We start from the raw sequence: 23,594 nt of genomic DNA on the forward strand, positions 1-23,594 counted from the left end.
GTTATGCTGGGACCCTCACATTTATTTATTTATTTATTACATTTATATACCACCCCACAGCCGAAGCTCTCTGGGCGGTTTACAACAGTTAAAAATTGTAAACATTAAAAAGTATACAAAATTTTAAAAAAACCCATCAGAAACATAAAAACAACAGTATATGGAGAAGGCCTGGGCAATCTATGCTCACAGTCAGAAAGCTTGTGCTAGTCTGCATCCCTAATTATAGCCACCGACCTGAGAGTAAGTCCTGTTGGACTCAAGGGGGCGCATTTCTGAGCGGACCTGGGTTAGGGTTGCGCGGGCCGACCCTGGCCGAAACCCTTGAGACGAGCTGCTGTTCTGTGTGTTCTGGCGTGGGAAAGGGGGGTGGGTTAAAAACTAGGGATGTGCTCCGCTTCTAATCAGACTGGAGAAGCAGGAGCGGAGCGGGGGGGCTTCGCCTGCCCTTAAGGCGGAGGCGAAGAGGATTGGGGGGCCAGCGGAGCGTGGTGGAGAGGATCGAGGTGAAGGCGGATCCTTCGCCTCGATCCGGAGCTCCGCCGGAAAGGTAAGTGGGGTTTATCGGGCCCTGCCGCTGTCGCCCATGCGGCCCAGACTTCCTGGTGGAACCGCGGGCTCAGTTGAAGACGCTGACGGACTGTGGACGGAGGCAGGTAAGGTCCCCCTCTCCCTTGGTCCCTTACCGGGCTCTGCTGCTGTCGCCGCATGGGCGGCGATGGCAGCAGAGCCCGGTAACCCCCCCTATGGGGGGGAACGGAGCTCCGATCCGGATCCGGAGCTCCGAGCGGAGCGGAGTGGGCACAGGCGGAGTGGGGGCGGGGCGGAGCGGCCTGATCCGAAAATGGCGGATCTGAAAGTGAAGCGGAGTGGGGGGTCCGTGCACACCCCTATTAAAAACTGCAGTGTCATCAACTAGTGTCATGCCTAGCTCTGCCCCCCCCCCCCCCGGGTTTGAAGAAGGGGTTTCAGGTGATCAATCAGAATCAGACTCTGAAGTAGAGGAGTCGGCACCAGAAACAGGCCAACCTGTACCAGTGGGGGAGAAAGCTGGGAGTTTCTCTAGCTGGGAGTGAACCCTCTCTAGAGCTTATCTCTTCAAGGGCGAACAACATTCTTCCGAGGTTAGCTGATCCTAGCGCACACCGCAGACTAAAACAGGTGGAGCTAAAGGAAAGCAAGAGAAAGTCAGCCCAGTTGGCATCCCATCAGAAGCTGCCTCAGAACTAGTCTCATCTAATGGTACAAAGAAGTATGGGATATAGCTATTAATGATAAATTGACTTGTAATATTAAGTGGAGGAAAGGTATAATTAAAATAAACGAGTTTGAAGGAATTTGGAAACAGTTCCTAGTGTTTGTGTTTTCTAAGGGAAGTGGGAAACCACCAGCAGAAGACAGTATGAGGTTTTGGAAGCAGGAATAGATCCCGGGGTGGTGGGTGCGCTTATATGTTAAGAATGATTATGATTATGTTATGATATGTTATGTTATAGTTAATATCTAATCAATATATATCTATTCAACATTTACTCAACATGTATGTAGTATGTTGTTGTTGTTGTTTATTGTAATGGTGTATGTTTAATTATGTGGAAAAGCAATAAAAAAAATTATTAAAAAAAAAACTAGTCTCGCCTTGGGAAAGGGCTTGTTCCATTCTTCTTAGTTTGCATAGTTTTGCCTAGGGGAAAGATCCTAGAGATTCGACCCTCTTCAGGTGGGAAGAGATGTTTATTGCTGGAATAAAGCTTTGTGGATTACTTAGCCGGCCCCGTTTTTTGTCTCCCAAGAAGGCAGGAGGTGTTGAGAAACGCCACAACTAACAAGGTCGCCAGCGGCCACGGAACCGTTTCCCTCCACCATTTCCCCGTGCGCATTCTTAGTCTTGCCATAACTCCGTGCTCCAGCGCGGCTCGGCCGTCTTGCGCGTTTCTTTCAGGCGCGCGGGCAGGCTGGCGAGCACGATGCGACCAGGGGGGCTCGTTCCTGGCGGCCCGCCCCAGCCCCAGCCCCAGCCCCAGCCCCGGCGCCTGGGCTGGCGAAGCAGCGGCCGGGGATGGCCGCGGGGCCGCCGCCCTCCGCCCCCCGCCTCCTCTGGGTCCCCCGGGAGCCGCGCCTGAGCAGCGCTTCCGGCGCTCGGCGGCTCAGTTCGGCAGCGATGGAGGGCGAGCCCAGCAGCAAGGAGCCGGACGCCGCCGACGCCGGGCCTCACGGTAAAAGCGCGGGGCCGCAGCGGAGGGAGGGAGGGGGGTCTCCGGCCCGCCGCGGGGGGCGGCTGGAGGAGCAACAGGGCTGTCCGGAGCCGGGAGCCGCGGGGCGCTGATGCGCGCCCTCCTCCTCCTCCTCCTCGCCTCGCCTCGCCTCTCGGAGGGGCGGTGGGGGCGGTGGACTTCTGACCCCTCCGCGCCGGGCAGAGCGGGTCGGGGCTGGCTGGGTCCCAGCAGCCCCCCAAAGCGTGGCCTTGCGCTGCCTGCTGCGCCTGCTGCCCTCCGGCCAGCCCACGCCGGGCGTCTCCCTCCGTCTGCTTCGCGCTGAAGCGAGGAGGGCACCGGCGGGGGGCTTCCCGCCAGGCGGGCTCGGGCTCCCCGGCACCGCTGGGCTGAGGACATTGGCGCCGTTCACACGGGTCGCCGGAGCAGCGCGAAGGGGAAGGAGGCCTGCGCAGGGGCCGGGGCGCAAGTGGCGCGCGGGTCTTCCACGCCACTGTCTTATTATTATTATGTATTTATTTATGTAGCGCCATCCGTGTACATGGTGCTGTACAGAGTAAAACAATAAAATAGCAAGACCCTGCCGCAGAGGCTTACATTCTAATAGAACCATAATAAAACAATAAGGAGGGGAAGAGAATGCACCAAACAGGCACAGGGTAGGGTAAAACTAACAGTCTGCGAGGAGCTGGGTCCTGGGCGCGAGGTGGGGCCGGGGTCCCCTGCCCCCCCGACCAGGTCGCCTCTGGCTGCCAATGCTGGCAGATGGCTGTGTGCCGAGTGGCGCCCTGCCAGCTTCTGAACATGGAATAGGAGGGGGGCGCCATCCTGGGCTTTGCCTCGGGCAGCAAAGACTCTTGGGCCGGCCCTGACTGTAGTCCACCAAAGGAAGGAAAGGAAAGGAACCTCTCGTGCAAGCACTGAGTCATTACTGGCTCTTGGAGGGACGCCAGCTTTCGCTGACGTTTTCTTGGCAGGCCTTATAGCGGGGTGGTTTGCCGTTGCCTTCCCTGGCCGTTATTACCTTTCCCCCAGCTAACTGGGTCCTCATTTTACCGACCTCGGGAGGATGGAAGGCTGAGTCGACCTGAGCCGGCTGCCTGAAACCAGCTTCTGCTGGGATCGAACTCAGGCCGTGGGGAGAGTTTCAGCTGCAGAAACTGCTGCTTTACCAAAACTTACGCCATAATGAATATGTGAGTGTTTAGGTGCCACAAGACTGTTGTTCCGTTACAGGCTAACAGAACTGTGCCTATCTGGGGGTGGCGGGAGGCGGTGGGGGGGGAGAGGATGTTCTGTGAACCTCTAAACAGGAAACTGGCAGGAGGGGAGAGTTGTAAATGCAGTCATGGCCTGGCTGAGGTGGTTTCCTACTGAATGCGCTCTGTCACGAATGGAAAGGAAGAGGGCTGTATGGATCCCTGCCCAGCGCGAAGGCGTTTTCTTTGCAGCTCAACTGCAGCAACAGGCAGCTTCTTTCCTATAAGCTGCCTTGCATTAGTCCGCTGTCCAGCCTTTCCCAACCTGATGCCCTTGGATGGACTACAACTCCGTCCACCCCTTGCCAACATGGGAGTTAAAGCCCAACACATCTGGAGGGCCACAGGTTGGGGAAGGCTGTTGCAAACTGCTTGATGGGGATGACGGAAGGCCTGCTTCAAGGTGAACGTTAAATGATTTAGACCCTGTACATTTGGGTTCAGCACCTGGAGGTACCTGTGCCAAAATCCAGTTTTTGAAGGGTGGTAGTGGGTGGGATGCAACCAACCTAAAAGGAAACCTGGTGTGATGGAAGGGGTGGCTATGGCAACAGAACCTCCTTAGCAGGTCGCTTTATGGAGTGAGGGAACGAAATGTGTCCTACTGATAGATGGGGAGTTGCCATGCGGTTGTGTCCCACTTGCAAGAGATTGGGTTGGCAACCTTCTTTAAGGCCTTCTTCTGCCCCTTTTCCAGTGCAGATGTTAGCAGAAGGTATATCTCTGGGTGATTTGCAGTAGATCAGCAAGGGGCTTTACCTCTCAGTGGTTGAACATTTTAATTTCCTAAATTAAGCTCCTGAAACCCAGAAATGTTTTTTGGGGGGAGGGGAAAAGGAGTGTGGAGTTATGTATGAAAAAATGTGTGTGCAAGCTCCAGTTCTGCTCTTAAAAACAAATTCCTGGGCTGAGCATGTGCTCGGTGGCCCCTTGTTCCTCAATGTGGTGACCACCTTCCTGAGCACCTGTATCTGGCACCTGTAACTTTGCGGTTACAGTGGAAAGCAAAGTAGATCCTGCAAGGCTGAAGTTTGCCAACTGCAGTTGTAGAGATTAGCTTCCCCCCCTGAACTGTGTTCAGTTCCTTTTCTCTCTCACACACACAGGATGTATGGTCTTCCTCCCACCATAAACCTGCTTTTCTAATCATGCTGCTGCCACTCTTTCCTCCACTTTCTTTTTCTCAAAACGAAAGCTTGGTCAGCTGCTCAGACATGCCACGCCCCCTCTGTTGTGATCCAGGTTGATTCGGTTTATATCATGGATTACATCATGATTTAAATTGCTTCTTTGAAGGACTTGATTTTAATGATTTAAATCACTAGGGAGGAAATTCTATTTGATCATTTTAGTAGAAGTACATTATTGTTTACTATAACCTTAATACATATCCAAAGATGTATGTTCCATGAGAAGCTAGGTACACACTAAGCAATTATCCTGTATTGTTTTCAGATTAATTTTCGTGCAACAATGGGATGATTATTTTGTCATTTTAGTAGTAAAGCAGAATAAACGTGTGAAGTCATTCAGGAGATGAACTAGCTGCAACTGTTCAGTTAATCATGATATTTTTGTCATGACGTGCCGGAACCACCAAACAGGCTTTTAAGTTCGGGAAATGTGTTGTCTGAACTGAGCCAGACAGAGAGATGCGGAGAGCCACACTTGAGGTGAATTGCAGGCGCCCGTGGCCCGTGGGCCTTGCAGTGCAGATCTCTTTATGTGAAACCTCCTCACCACACACACACACACAAAGTGGCTTGCTGATTAGGCAAGAGAAGAGACACATTGCAGCCTGCACCGGCACTTTGATGGACACTGAGGAACCAATCATGCAAGCAACGGCACCACTAGGTAGCAAGGCTGGCCCAAGACATTTTGCTGCCTGAGGCAGGCCTGTAGCCTGCCTAGAAGTTAAGGGTGCCCAAAAAAAGTAGGGGGCAGTTCATCTGGTTTGCAGGCCTTTTAAAGACAAAATTGTAATCTTTTAAAACTGTTTGAAAAATAGTTTGGGCGGCATGTCCCAAGCCCACCCATGGCTTCAGGAATGGCTTGCGGCAAAGAACAAGATGGTGCCCCTATCTAATTCTATGTACAAAGCCTGACTGGACAGATAGTTAAATCCTGCTCCAGCCCTGATGAGGAGACAACATCCCCCACCCTGGAGTTGAAGGCAGGCCTGGTGGTGCCCAGCTCTCTCCTCCAACATTTGCTGCCACCTCCCAACATCTGCCTTCATGAGGCAACTGCCTCACTCTGCCTAATGGTAGGGCTGGCCCTGCTATGCAGCTAGTTGGGCTCGCTCTTTTACAGAACGAAGGGAGGGAGACGGGAGGATGCTCTCAATTGATCAAGCAGAGGAGGGTGGGACAGTCAGGGCTAGCAGAGAACCCGGGATAGAGCTGGGAAAGCAGAGCTGCCCTGCTTGCGTTAGGAATGCTATCGATGATTCTGCAACTAACTGCCTTCTGGTCAGGCGTTCATTGAGGCATGCAGCATGTGATTCATTTGCTTCCTCCTCATGCCACTACCTAGAAGCACAGAAATGGCATTTTTCTGCCATTTTCTTCACCAAATGGAAAATCCCCTTCCTGGAACTTCAAAAGGAAACAAAGTGCCTAGCACTACGAACACAGAAGGAGCCCACAAACTCCTTCCATGGAATATATTTCCTGTGCAGAAAAAGTCTTCCCAGGTGCGGAGCAAAGGAAGAAAGAGGGCTAGCAGGAGACACCAGCAGTAGAAGGGAGAATTGGCAGAGGATCTTGGGCCTTTTTTTTTTCCCCTTTGGGGAAATGTGCAGAAAAGTAACCCGAGGGAAGGGGTGCTATAAAGCTTTGCTTGGTGCCGTTTTGCCTAGGGTGTCCAGATACAAAGGAGGAGAGGGCTCCTGTACCAATTTTGGTTGCACAGAAGAGATACTTTTGTTTGCTTTTTTCATCCTTGCATGACAAGCTGCACTGGCCACAATTCTGGCATTTGCTTTTAGCTTCTAGCCCTTTGGAGAGCACTTAAAAATTGTGGTGAGAGCTAGAGAAATATCAGGTGTACGGAACTGCTAGTCACGCAGCCTTCCTCAACCTGGGGTGCTCCAGATGTGTTGGACTACAACTCCCAGAATGCCCCAGCCAGCTGGCTGGGGCATTCTGGGAGATGCAGTCCAACACATCTGGAGCGCCCCAGGTTGAGGAAGGCTGTGCTAGTGTAACTGAACAGGAATTGCTGAAAGTGAGAGTTCTGTGCTTTGCATAGTTTCTTGTCTCTCATTTCCTACCGCCCCCAGGGTATGAAATAAGCTAATCTAAGCAGGTTTGCATAATATATTGGGGCAACAAACTTGATGCAGAACTTAAATATTATAACACGGGCTCTCCCTTGAACTCACTTTTTCTTTCATTTTTTAAAAAAACCTTTCCATCTTTTCTATGTTTATTTATCCCACCATTGAGGAATATTTCCTTTCTAGAAAATAGAGAAGAGGAGAACAGTGGGATAGCCTTTTACAAGCCTACTAATATTAATGTCCTTATTTTCCAGAGTGGTAATTGTAATAGTCTATTGCAGCAAAAAACCAATGAAGAGTCTCATGGCTCCTTAAAGACTAATGCATTTATTAGGTTTTCATAGACCACAGTCCATTTTGTTAGATGCATGGTGTTATCCTGAATCACAGGTACATGTACACCTAGTTGGGAGTGGTGGTGGAATAAACAGTGAGATCAGGGGGAAATGAAATGCAGGAAGTACACTCCTGAAATGTTCCCCCATTGTTCGTTTGTTTTTAAAAACGTTGCAATTTCATGTACATTTAAGTATGCAAACAAATGGGCATAGGGAATCATAGAATCATAGAATAGAGTTGGAAGGGGCCTACAAGGCCATCGAGTCCAACCCCCTGCTCAATGCAGGAATCCACCCTAAAGCATCCCTGACAGATGGTTGTCCAGCTGCCTCTTGAAGGCCTCTAGTGTGGGAGAGCCCACAACCTCCCTAGGGAAGGTTGCACTCTGCATACATTTCTCATGTATGGCTAAGTTCTGGCACTGAAAAGAGAATCAAAAGTGGTTTCTGGTCCAGTCTGCCAGCAGAATGCCTGTGGCATCTGCTCCTCACTAGGATCTTGGCTGGCAAGTAAGTTAAAGAATATATCTTTATGAAGTCCTGTAGAAAGCATGGAAACAGCCTTGGTCGCCCTGTATGATGACCTATGTCGGGAGAAAGACAGGAGAGGGAGTGTGACTCTGTTGATTCTCCTCGACCTCTCAGTGGCTTTTGATACCATTGACCATGGTATCTTTCTGGGACGACTCGCTGAGCTGGGAGTGGGAGGTACTGCTCTGCAGTGGTTCTGCTCTTATTTGGCAGGTCGGATACAGAAGGTGGTGCTTGGGGAACATTACTCGGCCCCGTGGACTCTTAAGTATGGGGTCCCGCAGGGGTCGGTTTTGCCCCCCATGTTGTTTAACATTTACATGAAGCCGCTGGGGGCGGTCATCCGGAGCTTTGGAGTGTGCTGTCATCAGTATGCTGACGACACGCAGCTCTATTTCTCCTTTTCATCTTCAGCAGGAGAGGCTGTGGATGTGTTGAACCGGTGCCTGGCTGCGACAATGGACTGGATGAGGGCTAATAAACTGGGACTCAATCCAGACAAGACTGAGATGCTGTTAGTAGGTGATGCCGCTGACAGGATGGGGGGTGTTCTACCGGTTCTGGATGGGATTGCACTCACCCTGAAGGAGCAGGTTCGTAGCTTGGGGTTCTTTTAGACCCATCATTGTCAGGTGACCTCAGTGGCATGGAGTGCCTTCTACAAACTCCGGTTGGTGGCCCAGCTACGCCCCTATCTAGACAGGGATAACCTGGCTTCAGTTGTCCATGCTCTGGTAACCTCCAAGTTAGATGACTGCAATGCACTCTACGTAGGGCTGCCTTTGAAGACGGTTCGGAAGCTGCAGCTCGTGCAAAATGCGGCGGCCAGATTGATTTCGGGAACCAGAAGGTTTGACTATATAACACTTGCTCTGGTCCGCTTGCACTGGCTGCCTGTATGTTTCCGAGCCCAATTCAAGGTGCTGGTTTTGACCTATAAAGCCTTACATGGCTTGGGACCACAATACCTGACGGAACGCCTCTCCCGACGTGAATATACCCGGTCACTACGTTCAACATCTAAGGTCCTCCTCCAGGTGCCTACTCCGAGAGAGGCTCGGAGTGTGGCAACGAGGGACAGGGCCTTTTTGGTGGTGGCCCCCAGACTATGGAACGATCTCCCTGACAAGGCTCGCCTGGCACCAACGCTGCTATCTTTCCGGCGCCAGGTTAAGACTTTCCTCTTTGCCCAGGCATATGGCGGCACATCTTAATCACCCACATGTTTAGTTTTTTTTAACGGTTTTTAATGTTTTATGTGTGTATGTTCTGTGTTTTAGAGTTTAAAATTTTGTATACTTGTTTTTATCTCAATTTTAGAATTTCTGTAAACCGCCCATAGAGCCCTGGCTATGGGAGCGGTATATAAGTGTAATAAATAAATAAATAAATAAGTCCTGTATGTCCTTCTCTGAAGTTGAGTTGCCGGCAGTTTCAATACAGGACCCAGAGGCAGAGGGGATCCTGACCCTGTACACAAGAGCTTCCTCCTGGACTATTTCTGGCAAATCTGATGGGGCTGATCATGAAGAGGCTGCCCTGGCATTATCAGCTGCGTGCAGGGAAAGGAACACCCCTTACACTCTTAAGGCTAAGTGTGGGGCAGAGGACTCCTGGTGATCTCCTGGACTCGTTCTCAAAGCTTAAAAAACAGCTGTTGCTGGCAGGGCAGCTTGAATCAGAACAGTAGGGCAGGGTGGGAGGCTTGCTTAACCCTCTCGCTCATGCTGTTTTCCTGATCAAAATGGGCCTCTGGAAGCTGACTTTTCTCTCGAGATGAACTAATAAGTTTCGAGGTGGGGAGGGAGGAGAGAGTTTAGGTCTAATTCACATTGGTGTATTTTGGCCCCTGGGCCCACATGACTCTTCACCGCTGCTTCTCTTTCCTTCAGTGAGGCTACTGGGCTACTCCCCCACCCCACCCGTGATTTGGCAGAAGGCCTGTGCCAAGGAGACTTGGAGTAGTCCTTCGCACCAGTAAAAGCTCCATCAAGCAATTCGTGGCTCTTTTGATCTAGGCTGAGTAGCTGCTGAAAGATAAAAGCTGTCTAGAAGCACATTTGACCCTTTTAATTAGCTAAGTCATTATCCATTTACTTCAACGTTTATTTTGTCAGGCTCGTGACAAGATTGTGGGAAGGCTTTACCTTCCAACGCACAGAAACTGAGGGTCCTGCCTCATTCATCAGAGGCCTCGTCTAGGAAGGCCCAAAGAGTGTTGAGAAATATGTCAGTGAGAATAAAAGAGAATTATTATCAAATTATATGGAAGTGGTACCTAACCCCGGTTAGATTAAACAAGATAATCAACCATTTTTATAAAAATATAAAATCCAGCTGTTACTCAGAATTGGCGTTCCCTATGCTTTCCAACTGGTGTTTGCTATGCTTTTCATTCCCTACTTTTTACAGGATTTTTATTTATATAATCTCAGACTGCTTCTGATTGTATTATTGATGTTTTATCTAGCTAGTTTTATTTTTAACTTTGTATTTTATTTCTATTTTGTTTGTTTCACTATAGCTTATTGTATTATTGTTATTTGATGGAAAGGCAGGATACAAATTTAATAAATAAATATGAAATACTGAATAGATGCAGGGATGGAAAGCAATTTCACATTCTTAGGCCAGTCTTTCCCTACTTGATGCCTTCCAGATGTTTTGGACTTTGACTCCCATCACTCCAGTCAGCATAGCCAATGGTCAGGAATTCTGGGAGTTGGAGTCGAAAACATCTGGAAGTCTGTCCTTGGCAATATAGATTCAAGGGGATTTCCCAGTCCAGAATTGTGATGGAGTTAAGATGATGCTCATTAGTGTTAGTTAATTTTCATGGATAGGTAGCCTGGCACAGCGATGTCCCCTGTTTGGCGTATAGAGGACAATTTAAGGAGCAGTAACTTTTGGACATGATGGCACTAAAAGAACTTGCCTCAAAGAAACATGGATAAGATGGAGCGGGTGGCTGGAAATTCAGGCTGGCAGTGGGGGGCTTGTTCACCTTGCCTTGTTGCATGGCTCCAGGGCCGGTGCTACCATAGAGGCCACTCAGGCAGCCGCCTAAGGCGCCAAGCTAAGAGGGGTGCCGGGCACAGCGCAGCACTCATGCGCATTGGCTGTGAGCCGGCCCGGCCTGAGGATTCAGCTCAGCAAAGCCAAAAACGCTGGGGTGGGGGTGGGGCGGCTCCATGTCCGGACTTCCGGAACGCGCCCGAAAGAGAGAGAGAGAAAGAGAGAATGTCTGGGTGAATGGGGTGCATCATGGGGTCTTTGAGTGAATGCATGTGTTCATGCGTGTGTTTGTTTGGAGTGAGTGATGCTGAGTGTGTGTGCGCGAGAGAGAGTTGGGGGTGTGTGATTTGGAGGTGTCATTCCTATTAAATAATGCATTTTAGACCCATAGACATTCCTTTCCCATTTGTTTACTATAATTGGCATGACGTATTTCTTGCACTTTAAAATAAATGTAGCAGTTTCAAGTTTTGTGCTTCTTATTTTTTCCAGGAAACATCTGTTCTTAAAAATCAAAGTTGGCATTTTTTGGGGTGGGTGTGAAAGTAGCTCACCTTGCCTAGGGCGCAAAATAGCCTGGCACCGGCCCTGCATGGCTCCAGCCCCTTGGTTCTAGTGTTCACGTGCTCACCTGGAGTCAAGGCTTGCATGAAGTGCGCTGCTTTCTCGCCCTACCGCCTCCTGCTGACTGCGGAGCTGCAGGCTTCGCCCTCTGGTGAGACACCGATCCCAGCGAAGTGTGTGTGTGAGAGAGAGGTTGGCTCAGAGGCGGATCAGATGTGCCACAGCGGAGGAGCCCCGCATCCTTTGAGTTGCTGGCCTGCCAGAGCCGTGTTTGTTGTTCCCCTGAGCTCAGGCCCAGGCGTCACTCGTGGGTGGAAAGCAGCGGCCGCTGCAAGGTCACCTAGTGCAACTTCTCGGCGGAGCAGGACTTTGAAGCCCGGTGTCCCTGGTCCCAGCGAGTCCCAGCCCACTCTCTCCCGCTCCCACCCTGAACTGAATGCTCTTGTAGGCGGCGGCGGCGGCTGTGCGTTGTGTCCTGCACAAACGAGAAGCCGACCCAGGGACCGCGGCTGGCGGGTCGTTCAGGGGCCGCCCGGGCAAAGCAGGCTCCCGCGGCTCTCACTTGCCGGCGCCCTGGCGTCTCGCGAAGGCCCCACGCTCGGCTGTCTCTGCCACGGGCAGCTCCGGACTGGGCAAAGGCGCCTCTTGCTCGCCCCGCTGGAGCCGAGCCGCCGCGCGCCCAGCCGGCTCTTGGAGAGGCTCCGGCGCGCCTCCCCTCCGTCCCGAGCGCCTTGTACAGGTTTGGCCAGTTCGGCCACCGAAGCAGGGCAACGCGAGGCGCCTCATTGGGCGGTTGATCAGCTGACTGGGGAAGGAGGGAGGGAGGGGAGAGGAGAGAGAGAGAGAGAGAGAGAGAGAAGGAACGAAGGAAGGGGAGAAGGCAGGCAGGCAGGCAAGAGCGAGACCCGGGGAGGATGGCGAGGGACGAGGAGGAGAACTATTACGGCAAGCATGGTAAGGCGGCGGAGGGGCGCCGCCAGCGCTCAGCGGAGCGGCCGGCCGGCTGGCCCGGGGTCTGGCGCGGCAGGGCCTGGGCGCGGGGTGAGGGGTTCCGCGCGCCTGGAGGGGGCCTGGCTTCGGCGGCCTCCTGGCAAAAGGCGGCTCCGCCTTGGCAGCGTCTTGCCGAGGCGCCGAAGACGCGCGCCGCGCCAGGCCCGGCTTGTGCCTCCGGCGCGCCAGCCGCGTCCCCGCTCTGAATTTGCCACGAAGGCTCTGCGCGCAAAGACGGTTCCGGGAAGCCCACTTGTTCGTTTGCGCCAGTTTCGCGCATGGGAAAGGGAGGGGCGGGCGGTGAGCAATGCCCAAGCAAAGCCCCCCTGGGGGTCGGGGGTGGAGGGGGCGGGCTGGAAGGCCCCTTCGCGGCGCAGGGCGGCGCTTCGCCCGCGCCATCGAGTTCTCTTTGAATACGCTCTGAAGCGGCGCCTGCGGTGGCTTCCTTCCCACCAGCCTTTTCAGTCCTTGTGACCTGAAACCGGATGGTGAGCGCGCCCTCCCCACGAGTGAAAAAGTACTGGAACCTCATGCCCAAGAGATGTGCAACCATCTTCCTTGGTGATCAGGGCGGCCTTATTAGAGTTCAAGGGAGTGGGAAAGAGTGGAAGAAAGCAAAGGACTCGCTGGCACAGGCAGGCTTGCAATTGGCAGCAGAAGGCTTCGGAGGCATTTTGGTGATACTTTGCGCCCCGCCGGCAAAAGGGCGTGGGGTGGAGAAGGCCGAGGCTGGAGGGTTCCCTGTTGGGGAGAGAACCAAAGGAACCCCTCTGTATCCCTGCAGAGCGGGGGTGGGCAACTAGGGGCCCTCCAGATGGTGGGACTGCAACTCCTATCATCCCTTGCCACACGATCACCAGGGCGGTGCCAGACTATTTTGCGCCCTAGGCAAGGTGAGCTACTTTCACACACACCCAAAAAAATGCCAACTTTGATTTTTAAGAACAGATGTTTCCTGGAAAAAATAAGAAGCACAAAACTTGAAACTGCTACATTTATTTTAAAGTGCAAGAAATACATCATGCCAATTATAGCAAACAAATTGGAAAGGAACGTCTATGGGTCTAAAATGCATTATTGAATAGGAATATCGCCTCCAAATCATCCCCCCAACTCACACGCGCATGCACACACACACACACTCAGCATCGCTCACTCCAAACAAACACACACATGAACACATGCATTCACTCAAAGACCCCATGCACCCCATTCACATTCCGGAAGTCTGAACATGGAGGGGGCCCTCCCACTCCAGTGTCCCTGGCTTTGCTTCATCTGGATGGGCGCAGGGCACCATCTCACCTGCCCAGGCCCAGCTGAATCCTCGGGCCAGCTCACAGCCAACGCACATGAGTGCTGCACTGCGCCCGGCACCCCTCTTAGCTTGGCACGCTAGGCGTGCGAGTTGTAGTCCAATACAACTGGAAGGTCCAGGTTGGGGAAGGTGAAAACCAAATCAAATATAGCATGCTTCTTCTGAGTTCAAGGGTATTTACCAGGCTCCATGTCCAAACTGAATTGGGATAAATTCAGGGGTAGGCAGCCTGTCATCCTCCAGATGTTTTGCACTACAACTCCCAGTATCCCTGACTGTTGACCGTGCTGGCTGATGTTTATGGGAGTTGTAGTCCAAAACATCTGGGGGAAGCCAGGTTGCCTATCCCTGGGCTAATACAATATTCTTCACAACATAAACCTCAACACCTCAATCTGTCTCAGCCCAGACTTTGCCTGATGATAAAAGTCTTAGCGGCTAGGAAGACTCACAAGGAAGCCTGCTGGGAGTTCTATCAGAAGGTTCTGGCTGCTGTGTCTGTGACAAGTGGGGGTGGGTTTTTTAATTGTGGATGAACTTCTCAACTGTAATGTACTACATGGTAATGATCCCACCAAGAGTTCATTAGCAGGTCTGTTTACCCATTCATCAGATCCCTCTCAAGGAGGGCCAAATCTCCTCCACTTCCTTCTTTACTAGCTGGCGGAACTTTAAGAGGGATCATGCAAAATCCAGTTCTGTGCCACACACTTGATTTGGTTTGAAATCTAGAATTGGTTTGTGTATGCCCCTCTGTAAGAACCAATAGCTCCAGTTCTCATCTATATCCAAGTTCCTCTCTGCAAAAATTCCAAAACTCCCTTTTAAAACTTGAATTGTTCTGACTTTTATACTGCCTGTTTGGTGCATTCTCTTACCCTCCTTATTGCTTTATTATGATTTTATTAGAATGTAAGCCTATGCGGCAGGGTCTTGCTATTTATTGTTTTACTCTGTACAGCACCATGTACATTAATGCTGCTATATAAATAAATAAATAAATAAAAATAATAATAACAACATCCATTTTGGAGCACATTAAAACGGAGAGCCTGCTGCCACAGGAGTCTGTGGTAATGGGAGTTTTCCATCCAGGAGATGTGTTGGTCTGGCCCATACATGTTGGGGATTGAGCCAAGGCTGCCGTCAGGCTCGGAGAGGGTGGATTTAAAAATCAATTTGATTTAAATCATGATTTAAAACACAATTTAAATCACTACTCAATTTAATCATGTGATTTCCCCCCCCCCCCACACACAAAAAGTGCACTCTTCCTTGCTATATTTTACACAACTCAGAGTTACCAAAGACTCATTCTTGCTGGTATAATCTTAATATTTACAACCAGGTGAAAGTTTCATTTTTAGAATAGCAACTTTTCAGATTAGTTTTACAGTTATATCAAAAAAAATACTGATTTGGTTATACTATTAGAAACACATCATAGATAGATAATTATGAAATTATTGCGAGGTGAACTACAGTTTAATAGGTTAATCATTCATATTTGGACAACTTTTCTGCTGTACTTTATTGGAAGGAGAAAAATAATCTTACAGAAACCTTACAACCTGCATGACATTGTGAATGGATTAATAGAATTCATTTACCAAAACATTTAAACAGCCTCATGCTACATAATTAAAAACGAATCCTTATTTCATGATATATAACCTTTGGACTATAATGTATCTTAAATAGAAAACTATCTTTACATAGATTTTTCCTCAAAAAGCATTTTATTTTTAAAAAACCGAATTTAAATAAAAACCATTTTTTTAATATATATATTTTTTAAAAAATCATTGATTTTTATCCACTCTGTTGGAGCGTCAATAGGTGCTGCAGATGTTTTCACTAGATACTGCAGAATGAAATGAGCTTTTAAAGAAATAACTAGAACTTATTCTGGTTGTGCTTTTCTGGTTTTATTCTGGTTGTGCTTTTTATATTGTATTTTGTATTTGTGTTTTAAATTGGTTGGTTGTTTTTATGCTCTTCATGGTTTTAATTTTTGTGAACCGCCCAGAGAGCTTCGGCTATTGGGCAGTATAAAAATGTAATAAAATAAATAAATAAACTGTCAAATAGCTCATTTTTATTCAGTTTCTCCTGAGCCTTTTGCCAGCAGATTTTTTGTCAATCTGCTGAACTTCACCTCCTGACCTAGTATCCCAACCCATTCCCAGAAGGTTACCCAGTATTACCTACAAGTGAACCCCTCCTAGCAAATGCTTCCCCCCCCCACAACTGCCCAGCTAAAGAGCTGCGCTGAGCCTGCTTCAGCTAATGACATCAGTCATTCACTATGACTATGATTAAAATCACGCTTGTGATTAAAATCTGAGGAATAGTCCCCTCAAAAGAATCCTAAATATGTGAAGTGTGGAGCTGTGAAAAACAGTTGCTTTGCTGAATTTTATTTTGCATGTTAAAGTAATTTCTTAGTTATGAATCTCACATTATGAACTTCAGCTTGCTCAGGATTTCCACCTTTTGAATGAGTTTGGGGTGGGAAAGGATGCCATTCCGGAGGGAGTAAAATTAGGCTGGCAAGAATCCATTTCTATTCGTAGCCAAGGCAGCAGCTGGGCCCTTCTTGCAAAGGGAGAGCGGTAGTGCTGGTGACGGAGGAGGCCTGCTGGTTCCTGGACCTACTGCAAGCGTGGGCTGCCCTGGGGCGACATATTTATTTATTTATTTATTTATTTGTTGCATTTTTATACCGCCCAATAGCTGAAGCTCTCTGGGCGGTTCACAAGAATTAAAACCACAATAAAACAACCAACAGGTTAAAAGCACAATTGCAAAATACAGTATAAAAAGCACAGCCAGGATAAAACCACGCAGCAGAAATTGATATAAGATTAAAATACAGAGTTAGAACAATAAAATTTAAATTTAAGTTAAAATTAAGTGTTAAAATACTGAGAGAATAAAAAGGTCTTCAGCTGGCGACGAAAGGAATACAGTGTAGGCGCGAGGCGGACCTCTCTGGGGAGCTCATTCCACAGCCGGGGTGCCCCAGCGGATGAAAGGGGCCGCTGTTGGCTGGGGCAGTTCAGTGGGGCCATGGCTTTAATTTCTAGAATGGGAAATGCTCCCATCTCTTCCAGACACCATATTTTAAAATGGGTGGGGAACATGGGGCCCTCCAGATATGGTTGGACTCATTCCCCCACTGTTGTCTATTCTGGCTAGGGATGATGGGAATTGCAGACCAACAACATCTGGAGGGGCCCACATTCCCTACTCCTGCCTTAGAACAACCTTTAACCTTAATCCCAGATGTATCAGGTATCAGGGCTGGTGTTTGCTTGCAGGTGAGGAAAAGGTACTCTGTACATGTTCAGAGGCACTTTCTTCCTTAACATTACTTCATTTATTACTTCCTCCCAATCCTGTAGGATGGGACAGGTTGTGTATTTGAATAATGAGAAAAAAGTGTTCCAGAGTGGAAAAGCATAAATTCAAATGTAGCAATGGAGAGGACACTTTGGGACCTCACCTGTTCTTTCCACAATGCTTCTGGTGAGATATATTTATGTGTGTGTGTGTGTGTGTGTGTGTGTGTGTGTGTGTGTGTGTGTATTTCTTTCTCTGGAAATTTCTAGCAGTGGCCTGGAATGCTCAGCCGAGAACTTGTTCTGCAACTAGAGCCTTAGATTAGGAGAGGGAGAAGGGAAACTTTCTCCCTCCGTGCGGGAGGGCGCCATGAGCGGGCTTCTCCTCCCACTTGCTCCAAGGGCCGGCCACGCAAATTAGCAAAGGCTCTTTTGCTCATTTGTGAGGGAGACAGTCCTCATCCTGCCCAGATCACTTGCCTTTATCTTGTATCGCTCCCCTCCCTCCCTTCACCAGAATTAACTGATTAAGAGAGAAAGTGGGGAGTGGGGGGAGAGATAATCCATTATTTTCGGCCTTTACCAGAGACAAAGCCGGTCAAGTTAGAAGCTTTGCACTCTGAAGTGAAACTTGCAGATAGGATGACTAGATGCAATAGAATAGCTTGACGTAGATCTTAAATTCCTGACCGCTTGGGGACTGGGCCATATAATTGTCAAGAGTATCGAAGCAGCAACAGACAAGGGAAAATCAGGAGAACAAGGAATGATTGCATGAGAAAATGCAGTTGCAAGTTCTTGAGCTGCGTTTCATTTGGGGTTGAGGATGGGAGGGGTAAAGCCCAAAGCTTGAGGAGCTAGTCTCCTACGGCCGGGTTGGGGGGCTGCTTTGGGGTGGGCCCCAGAAAACCTATCCAGCCTTCTGTGGGCCAAATGACAACCCCCTGACATCATTCTGGCCCAAAGTGCTTCAGCCAGGAACCAGGCTTTGCTGCTGTCAGGTTTTTGCAGCTAGGCCAGAGCCAGACGCAGTGGAGCTGCCCTGAACGTGGTGCAGGGCAGAGGAGTGTTCCTCCAGCTTCTGTCAGGAACCATTAGGGAGAGGGAGTGGCGTGCAAGGAAATCCCTGCCGTTCTCTCCAGTTAGGGATCAGAGTTAATAGCAGGGATTAGGGGGATCCCTTCAGGGGGTGTGGCTTTGGGTAGGGACTCACAGCAGCCTTCCTCAACCTGGGGCGCTCCAGATGTGTTGGACTGCATCTCCCAGAATGCCCCAGCCGGCTGGGGCATTCTGGGAGTTGTAGTCCAACACATCTGGAGCGCCCCAGGTTGAGGAAGGCTGTGCTAGAGGTTCCCAATCCCCCTGTCATATGGACTGTCCTTTGGACAAAGGGGGGGGCTATGAAGAAGATATGGAAATAAACTTCACGGAGGAGATGGATTTTGAAGACGAGAGAGAGAGGGTATAAGTGTTCTAAGAGGGCTAAGGGATAGCAAGAGAGAATGAGGGACAAGGTTAATAGTTAACCAGTCTTTAGCATTTGTGTAGAAGAGGAAACGTTGGGGACAGCAGCTTTTCTCACCCCTAAAGCACTATGGCCGTAGCTAGACCTAAGGTTTATCCCAGGATCATTCTGGGTTCGTCCCTGCCTGAGCGCTGGATGCCCTGTGTGGCACTTAGATGAACAGGTTTGACCCCAGGACAATCCTGGGATAAACCTGAGGTCTAGCTATGGCCTAAGACCCTACAAACTGCACTTGCTGAAAGCTCCTTTTCTGCGGAACCATTAAAAGTGTGGGATCGTATCGTCCTTTGCATCTGGGCCACTCGAGTTCCAGGTGTCTTTGTCAGACTAATGCAGAAGATTTGACTGGAGATCAAGACTTCTCTTGCTCAGCTTTAAAGTGGCCCAATGGGTAGGAGTTGGACAGGTGCTCTTGCTTAGTTGAATTTCTGCCCATCATTCAGTCTACGAAAAAACAAAGTGGCCATCTTGTTTTCAGCTCATCCAAAGGATGCTCATCACTTCTGCAAAACCTCAGTGCTGGCTGAGTTCCTGGTACTCTAATCTATGATATAATGCTGCTGCCCTCCCCACCTCCCCACATATAAATCCTGAAAGAAACGAACAGAGGGCACCATGCACCAACATCCTTTCCGTGGACTTGCTGAGTTCCCATTCATCTCAGTGGGGTTTTCCATCTGAAAGCTTCTTAGTGGATAGATGTGAATAATAAATAACTTGGTTTTCATATTCCTGCCTGGTTCAGCTACCTAACCCAGTATGTCCTTTTCTAGGGACACCCCAGAAGTATGATCCAACTTTCAAAGGTCCCATTTACGACAGGTAAGAGCAACTTGTTGGTGAAAGCACTGAGGATTCTCTTGCCTTGGTAGGGTGTTTTGTGCGTGTGAATGAGGGCCGCCTGTTGTCAAGGGAGGTTGTATCTTGTTCCTTCCTTCTCTTCCCACCCCCACTTTTGGGCAGCAGTGACGTTGAGAGGGTTGTGCTATTGAAAACGCAAATCCTGTAACTAGAAGGCCCAAATAATTTCCTTGGCGTCGGAATTGTGCCTGCTCCTCAGCTTTCGTGGTGCCTGTGGGCTTGGCCTAGCTGCAGCCTGGTTGATTTCCCTTCCACCACCTCGTCTACAGCTGACAAGAGATATGCCGGCTTATTGCCTTTTCACTGTTGACCAAATAGACTTCGTTTTCTTGTTATTGTTTAATTATGCTATTATACCAATGGTGTGGTGTGGAAATTTTCCATTGTGCTTTATTTTTCCATGGAAAATGTTCCATTTCATGAGTTCATTAGTAATGAATGGATGCTAATAGCAAATACAATAGCAGAAAAGCTTTGCAGTTTCAAAGATGTCGTTGTTTCACAGGTGTTTAACCCTAGCAAGCATATGAGAGAATATACATTTCATTGAAATATCTATATATCTATCTGTTCGCAAGTAAGTGACAGCAAAATTGGAGGTTATCCAACCACCTCAGTGGGAGGAAGTTGAACCACACTGGAAGAAATGAGTGGTTGTCAGCATATCATGCACATTCCTTTATCAACGTGTGAATAGTTTTCAGTACCTTTCCTTTTTTTCTTAAATTTAAATAATGTACATTCTATTGTTTTAATTTTTTTCGAGATTCCAATAAAAATGTCTACATAATATAACATTGGAGAAGCAATACTACATCTACCAGACAGCGGCCCCATTTAGAAGACACCTTAAACCACAGCTTTTACCATGGTGTTAAGACCCTTGTTCAGAAGACACCTTAAACCATGGCTTTAACCACTGTGAATAAAGCTTTTTGCCTTAGTCACTGGACTGGTTCAGACAACACGCTAAACCATGCTGCTTAACCACAAAATGGTTAATGGAATGCATTAACCATTCCATAAATGTATGGAATCAAAGCACTGGAAGGACCAAAGCTCAGCTAGTCTTGGCCCCTTGCCAAGAGGCAAGGTCATCTGTCCTCCAGTCTCCCACAATCCAGTCACGCAATCCCAAAACTCACCAGTGTGCCAAAAGAGAGCAGAGAGCTTCGTATGACTTAAGCAAGTGGTTCATCCAGAAATTTCAGAAGAAGGCAAAAAATGTGAGGGTCACGTCCCCAGTCTGACCTGGGTCGTGGAATGGAAATACAGCTTTGTGCCATTTGGTGTCCTGTTACTTGTTGTGCCAATTCCTAAAAAATCACAAGGTGTTCTTCAGAAATGTATCTATCTCTGACTTAAATCAGTTATCTAGGGAGGTTGTGGGCTCTCCCACACTAGAGTCATTCAAGAGGCAGCTGGACAACCATCTGTCAGGGATGCTTTAGGGTGGATTCCTACATTGAGCAGGGGGTTGGACTCGATGGCCTTGTAGGCCCCTTCCAACTCTGCTATTCTATGATTCTATGAAACTCAGTAAGGTTGTTTGCTTTCTCTGTTGGCCTCTTTCGCTTTCAGAACTAGGTGGATTATATAAGGTTTTTACATACACACCACTGCCTTTCCTACTTTTAAGCCTGCAGTAGAAAAGTGGCATGTATACATTTATATTTCACTGATCGCCTATAACACAGGGAAACACTCCCGTGTTTCCCTGTAATGATTTAAAAGTTCACATGATGCCTTATTTTATTTGAATAAGAGTTTTAAAAGTGTTTTAAAACATTTAAACATATTTTCAAAAAAATTGAATGAGATGTTTTTTTAAAAAAGTTGCAAATCTGCTTTGGGGAGAGGGAGTTGTAACACCAAAGCCACCAGCCACCAGGGTCGGAATACAAGCATATTGGGACTCTAGTTGTAGTTTCCGATTATTTCACTTTCTTCCTTAGGAGCTGTACAGATATCATCTGCTGCATCTTGCTCCTGGTCGCCATCCTGGGCTACGTCGCTGTGGGCATTGTGGGTACGTGTACTAAAGCTCTCTTTCTTGCTCTGGCGTTGGGTAACATGGGTGTTGCTAGAGATTGGTTATTTCAGGGTAGGATGGAGAAGTGGAACTTTAACAGGCAAGGAGGTGGGTCACAGCGGAAGGGGGGATTTAAATAAACACATGAAAAAGAAGTGCAGGCAGATAAGCTATTTAAATGGTCTCTTCTTCTTTAGGACCATGGCTTTTATCTGCTAGGTCAGTCCTTGGGGGAAAGTGTCTAGTGCCCAGATGGAATTTGGATATTGGCTGAGATGTTTTAGAAGGAGGAGAGGCCAGAAGGATGAAAAAGATAGTTTTGCAGCTCTGCGTCCAAGGTTTGGAGGCTCTTGAAGAAGCTGTCTTTGGGGTTTTTTTGGGGGGGGGGGAATGTTTTTGCAAAGTATATCTTCACAGCCATAAAAGATCAAAAGATTATTAAAAACAACCCAACACACCTTACTGTGATTCTCAGGAATCCACAATTACTGTGAGATATAATGTTCACTCCCATGAAACTGCCTTAATTATCTCTTCTTGTTGCGTCCTCCTCCCCTTTTTGGAAAGGGTGGCTGATATGTAGTACGAGATGGTTTTTGTGATGTCTTGGCTGCCACATGTTGCTATTTCTCAGCAAGGTTGGAGTCATGTGGGATAAGGTGTGCAACTCCCCTAACTTTGTAAGTGAACAGAGACTTGGGCCATAGCTAGACGGGGTGAAATCCCGGGGCAAACCCCAGGATCATCCCTGTGCATCCACATGACGCACAGGGGATCCCGGGATCAGGGAGGGATGATTCCCTCCCTTGCCCCAGGATCTCGCCCTACCCCTTGAGCCCAGTTTTTCCACAGTCCTGGGCTATGCCCAAGACTGTGGAATGTGTGGCCAGGCATCACAGTTTGTCACAGTGGCTCAGCAGTACTACAAACGAGAAGGATCTTGGAATTGTTGTAGATCGCAAGCTGAATATGAGCCAACAGTGTGATATGGCTGCAAGAAAGGCAAATGCTATTTTGGGCTGCATTAATAGAAGTATGGCTTCCAAATCACGTGAGGTACTGGTTCCTCTCTATTCGGCCCTAGTTAGGCCTCATCTAGAGTATTGCGTCCAGTTCTGGGCTCCACAATTCAAGAAGGACGCAGACAAGCTGGAGTGTGTTCAGAGGAGGGCAACGAGGATGATCAGGGGTCTGGAAACAAAGTCCTACGAAGAGAGACTGAAAGAACTGGGCGTGTTTAGCTTGGAGAAGAGAAGATTGAGGGGAGACATGATAGCACTCTTCAAATACTTGCAAGGTTGTCACACAGAGGAGGGCCAGGATCTCTTCTCGATCCTCCCAGAGTGCAGGACACGGAATAACGGGCTCAAGTTACAGGAAGCCAGATTCCAGCTGGACATCAGGAAAAACTTCCTGACTGTTAGAGCAGTACGACAATGGAATCAGTTCCCTAGGGAGGTTGTGGGCTCTCCCACCCTAGAGGCCTTCAAGAGGCAGCTGGACAACCACCTGTCAGGGATGCTTTAGGGTGGATTCCTGCATTGAGCAGGGGGTTGGACTCGATGGCCTTGTAGGCCCCTTCCAGCTCTGCTATTCTATGATTCCTCCTAGCTACTCGCGAGGAGCCGGGACCCATGCATGGGGCTCAGAGCTCCTCGAGAGCACTGTGCCCATTGGGGGTGGGGTGGGGGGAGCGGGGAAAATAAGTTTTTTTAAAAAAACAACCACTTACCTTTTGTGCACGAGCACTTGTGCACCTCTTCCCCTTTTCAAAAAAAGGCTGGTGCGACACCTCTCCCTCTGAGGTTGTCGCGCGCTGCGTGTAAACAGAGGGGGGATCTTGCAAGTTACCTTGAAAATTTGTTTTGAAGATAAAATAACCCTACATATATTCCTATGTCTGATCCCCTGGAAGAAGGGTGAAATGGAGATGTGAATAAACAATGCAGTTTCAGTGTAATTGCTTGGAAAACTCTGTTATGCTGCAAGACGTGGAGGAGAACATGTAGTCAAACTTTACATTTTTGTCTCCTCATCAGCATGGACACAAGGAGACCCCCGGAAAGTGATCTATCCAACAGACAGTCGTGGGCAGTTCTGTGGCCAGAAGGGAACACCCAATGAGTAGGTATCTTAAAAAGGAACCCTTCCTTCCAGTTATTTGCATGACGTTTTGCACAGTCTTTGTATTAAGGCAGAATTTTGCCATTCACCTCTCTGCATTTAGCCGCATATTTCTATTTTGTCTCTCCTGGATAGAAAAGGGCAGTGGAGGGGGGGTCGTTCTCACTGTGGAGAAATCCTAGGCCACGTGCCAA

General features: G+C 48.7%; 1 protein-coding gene across 4 annotated transcripts in view; it reads left to right on the forward strand.

The window, feature by feature from the left end:
* The first annotated feature begins 2,156 nt into the window (after positions 1-2,156).
* SLC44A2 (solute carrier family 44 member 2 (CTL2 blood group)) overlaps positions 2,157-23,594 on the forward strand; it is a 57,365-nt gene continuing 35,927 nt past the window's right edge. For 2 of the 4 annotated variants that reach the window (XM_063119042.1, XM_063119041.1), the window contains exons 1-4: positions 2,157-2,216; positions 19,157-19,205; positions 21,200-21,273; positions 23,316-23,400. In XM_063119042.1, coding sequence (XP_062975112.1) covers positions 2,162-2,216; positions 19,157-19,205; positions 21,200-21,273; positions 23,316-23,400 — 263 coding nt within the window. In that variant the 5' untranslated portion in view covers positions 2,157-2,161. Of the gene's footprint in view, positions 2,217-12,060; positions 12,161-19,156; positions 19,206-21,199; positions 21,274-23,315; positions 23,401-23,594 lie in introns of those variants that run through there. The other 2 variants (XM_063119044.1, XM_063119043.1) reach the window with 1 other exon arrangement.

Source organism: Elgaria multicarinata, chromosome 3 (assembly GCF_023053635.1).
Source record: "Elgaria multicarinata webbii isolate HBS135686 ecotype San Diego chromosome 3, rElgMul1.1.pri, whole genome shotgun sequence".
In the NCBI taxonomy this organism is placed as follows: Eukaryota; Metazoa; Chordata; class Lepidosauria; order Squamata; family Anguidae; genus Elgaria; species Elgaria multicarinata.